This window comes from Aptenodytes forsteri, unplaced genomic scaffold (genome assembly GCF_000699145.1).
Source record: "Aptenodytes forsteri isolate BGI_AS27 unplaced genomic scaffold, ASM69914v1 Scaffold366, whole genome shotgun sequence".
In the NCBI taxonomy this organism is placed as follows: Eukaryota; Metazoa; Chordata; class Aves; order Sphenisciformes; family Spheniscidae; genus Aptenodytes; species Aptenodytes forsteri.
In genome coordinates this window covers 1,333,883-1,337,363 of record NW_008794621.1, presented here as the reverse complement: position 1 = coordinate 1,337,363, position 3,481 = coordinate 1,333,883, and the positions used below count along the sequence as shown (strand labels likewise).

General features: G+C 43.2%; 1 protein-coding gene across 1 annotated transcript in view; it reads left to right on the top strand.

The window, feature by feature from the left end:
* The first annotated feature begins 230 nt into the window (after positions 1 to 230).
* The window catches only part of LGR5 (leucine rich repeat containing G protein-coupled receptor 5), a 179,626-nt gene continuing 176,375 nt past the window's right edge, over positions 231 to 3,481 (top strand). The window contains exon 1 of the mRNA XM_009273211.2: positions 231 to 275. Within this exon, the coding sequence (XP_009271486.2) occupies positions 231 to 275 (45 nt within the window). The remainder of the gene's footprint in view (positions 276 to 3,481) is intronic.

Below are 3,481 nucleotides of genomic sequence, written 5' to 3'. Positions count from 1 at the left end.
ATTTCGCAATATCCACCCTGAATCTGAGAATGTTCCTAAAAATAATTGCGCTCATGAAATACAGATTTTGTAAGGATTGGGAGAAACAACTGTGTGGTATGGTTTAGATCTAAAGCACTCAACAAATAAGTAAGTTGAGAAATGTGGGTGTCTTTATGGAGGGATGCCATAGCCACAGATGAATCATGAGAAAAGTTTAAAGGGCCATATAAAATTGTATGAAAAGGGCCATGAAGGGTAATAAGAGAATCACAGATGACACAGAATTTGAAGAGGTAAGTCTGCAATCAGACCATGCAATTGCAGTAAACTGAGTTTATTATACGCGGAGTTCAGAAACAGCATTTTGTACCAAAAACTACACGGCTATAAAACTTCACGCACAGCAGATACTCACTACAGAAGGCTTGAGCTGTAGCCCCGTTGTCTGTGAGATGCTTAGCCCAGGCATTCAGTCAGAGGTGTCTGAGGGAAACCGTGCTAGGGCTGTAACCATATAGGAAGCAAGCGTGAGCATTCACACACTGGCCCTTCGAAAAAGGCCGGTGTGCAAGGACGTTTCCCGTGCAAGAGGCCCGCTCCCTCTTTGCCTCCCCGCTTTCCTTCACGGCACTCGTGGATTTTGGGCAGGTAGGGGTCTGCGCTAGCAATGCCCCGCAGTGACTCCCAGAGTGGTATACAGGCTCGGGCTGTCGGAGGACCCCAGGCCTGTCCGGGGGCAGAGAGCTCCACAGCATCTCTGGACCCTTCCCCAGCCTCCACCCTCGGGAGGTATAAGACCAGCACAGCTGAGTTTCTCGTTCAGTCTAGGAAATTTAAACAGCTGAAGATAGATATGATTTAGATCTGAAACCTGTTTTCATTACAATTTTATACTTATGGCTGTGGATGTTGAAGAAATTTGCCAGAACTTCTGGGATTTTTTTTAACTTTTTTTTTTAAATATGCCTATTGAACATTAACCACAAGCAAGTTCTGGTAAGATCCCAGTTTCTCCTAAACCTTGAAGAACCTACCTGCATTTTATATGTTTACTGATCTCTTTGAAAAAGCAAAAACAGACTTTCCTAGGACCTGATAGATGCTCCTTTTCTAAGATGGCAAATAGAAAATAAAGTCAAAGTTAAACACATTTCCTAGTGGGTTTCCAACGTGCTAAATATGGCTGCTGAATAGAAACTCAGGAAAATCGTAGGAAACTACGATTCCTACATGTTTCATATCTCTATTTAATGGTATTCAAAGTAAAAATATGTCATCTAAGATTAAAAGCAAACAAGCACTTTCCATTAAGTGACAGATTTCCAGGTTAAATCTTCTGTATGAGTTGGTGATTTCTTATTTCCTGGCTACACAGTGCTTTTTTATATGTCGTGGAGAAAGGGAAAGCCACAGTTATGGCACAGATTACGTTTGCAGTTGTACCTATAAGTATGAAGGTCATGCAGATAATTGCAGAGGCTTATGAATGAGAGCAATGGCATGAGAAATTTTGCGGCTATTTGGCTGCATGTGAAATTGCTCCCGTTACCCCTCCACTAACCTTTTAGGTGATCAGCTATGCCCTACCAATAACAAAGCCTGTGCCACAAAGTGCTCAAAAGCTTTTCCCAGTAAAGAAGTTGTAAACCCCCATTCACTTACTGCTCGTCCTTGCAGATTAGAAGAGGAGGATTATCAATGCACAGCCCGGATACAGCGCAGGGTGGGAGCCTCTGACGCAGCACACGCAGCTCCCCGCCACAACAGGGGAGCTATGATGACATGCTGACTTTGCCCGCTGTGTCACACAAGAAACCGGAGAGGGAGAGGCATATTTTGGCAGAAAAAAATGCCAGTACACCTGTAATGAACCTGGAATAAAGCGTCTCCCCTTTGACACTTCCCAAGCAGCTACAGTTGGTTTTATAATGCTTTTACCTTCCTTCTCCTCCGAGCCTTTCCTCACTTTGAGCCTTTTTCTTCTTTTTTTACAACCTCCATTTCCCCTTGTGAGGTGCTTCTCCATGGTCAGGCTGTGACCAAAGCCCCATATCAGACGATTCACTGTATAGGCAGTCATACTTCAGGTCCGGACTTGAAAAACCCGTTTGCCCTGCGTAGCAGCGAGCTCTTTGAACAGTGGGATGTGGATGGCGGATAATAAAAGTTTGTTTGCCATTGGAATTTCTGCTCAGTGCAGTGATAAACGCACAACAGAGAAGATGGGTAAGATCTATATTTAGCTTGCAATCTCAAAGAGAGCAGTAGATCTCTGGATCTGCTGAATTAGTAGGGACAGCCTATATAAGCTGTGCAGAGACAGATCTCAGGCTGTCACAGCATTCATCCTTCAGTCAAAGGGATACGTCACCTCTTGCAACCTCACCTGTTGCCCTGAGGTCTCTACTCAATACAAGTTTCTGCATTTCCTGATTAAACTCCTGTCTAAACAGTAGTGCGAAATATAACAGCTTTTTCGTGTTTTCACAATAAGTTGCTCACCCTTGATGCCAGGTGAAACAAATGCTGTGTGCCATCAGCCTTGACAGCATTTTGGCACTCATCTAAATGGGGAATGCTGCCAAAAGAAGACGTGTTTGCAGTCCAAACAGCAGGACAAACACCTTCAAACCAGTGGGAAATGGGAGCATCTGGTTTTGTCCTTGAAGGTATTTGCAGCACTGGGTCTGACTGAGATTGCAGTCAGTCTACTACACCTCATATCTTGGTTTCAGGCTTAGCAAATAGATCTTACTGCAATACCATAATAGCTAGTAATACTGCAATTGTAAAACTGAAGTATACTCCCATGTCTGAGTCTTAGCAAAATACTACAGTGTCCTAACAGATCTTACTTACGGAGAATTATTTTGCATTGGAATATTATGTGGCACTGACATCGCTGCTGAGTTTACACTCAGCTCCCAGAGTCAAACAATTACAAGATTCCTTGCCCTCATTTTAAAATATCCTTTCATCTAGGCCCTGAGATGAAGGGTAAGAGCTTGAAAAGCTTGACAAAAATATACCTGAAAACTCCAAAGGCTGAATAAAAAGTAGAAGAAAGAAGACAGCAGTATTGTATTTGATCACGAGTCTTACACCATTTTCATGATTTTGGGTAGCTGATTTGTGATCGACAATACTATAAGCAGATAAACTTTTGGCTAACTTCTATAACTCACATGACTTAGCTATGATTGAGTCCAAGGCTGATCCTGCAATTGACCACCACATGAAAAGGAATGAGAGTATTTTCAACCAGTGTTAGGCATGTATATGGCTGGCGGAGTCAGCTGTTGTCCTGGTTTCAGCTGGGATAGAGTTGATTTCCTTCCTAGTAGCTGGTACAGTGCTGTGTTTTGGATTTAGGAGGAGAACAAAGTTGATAACACACCGATGTTTTAGTTGTTGCTAAGCAGTGCTTACACTAGCCAAGGGCTTTTCAGCTTCCCATGCTCTACCGACTGAGAAGGCTGGGGGTGCACAAGAAGCTGGG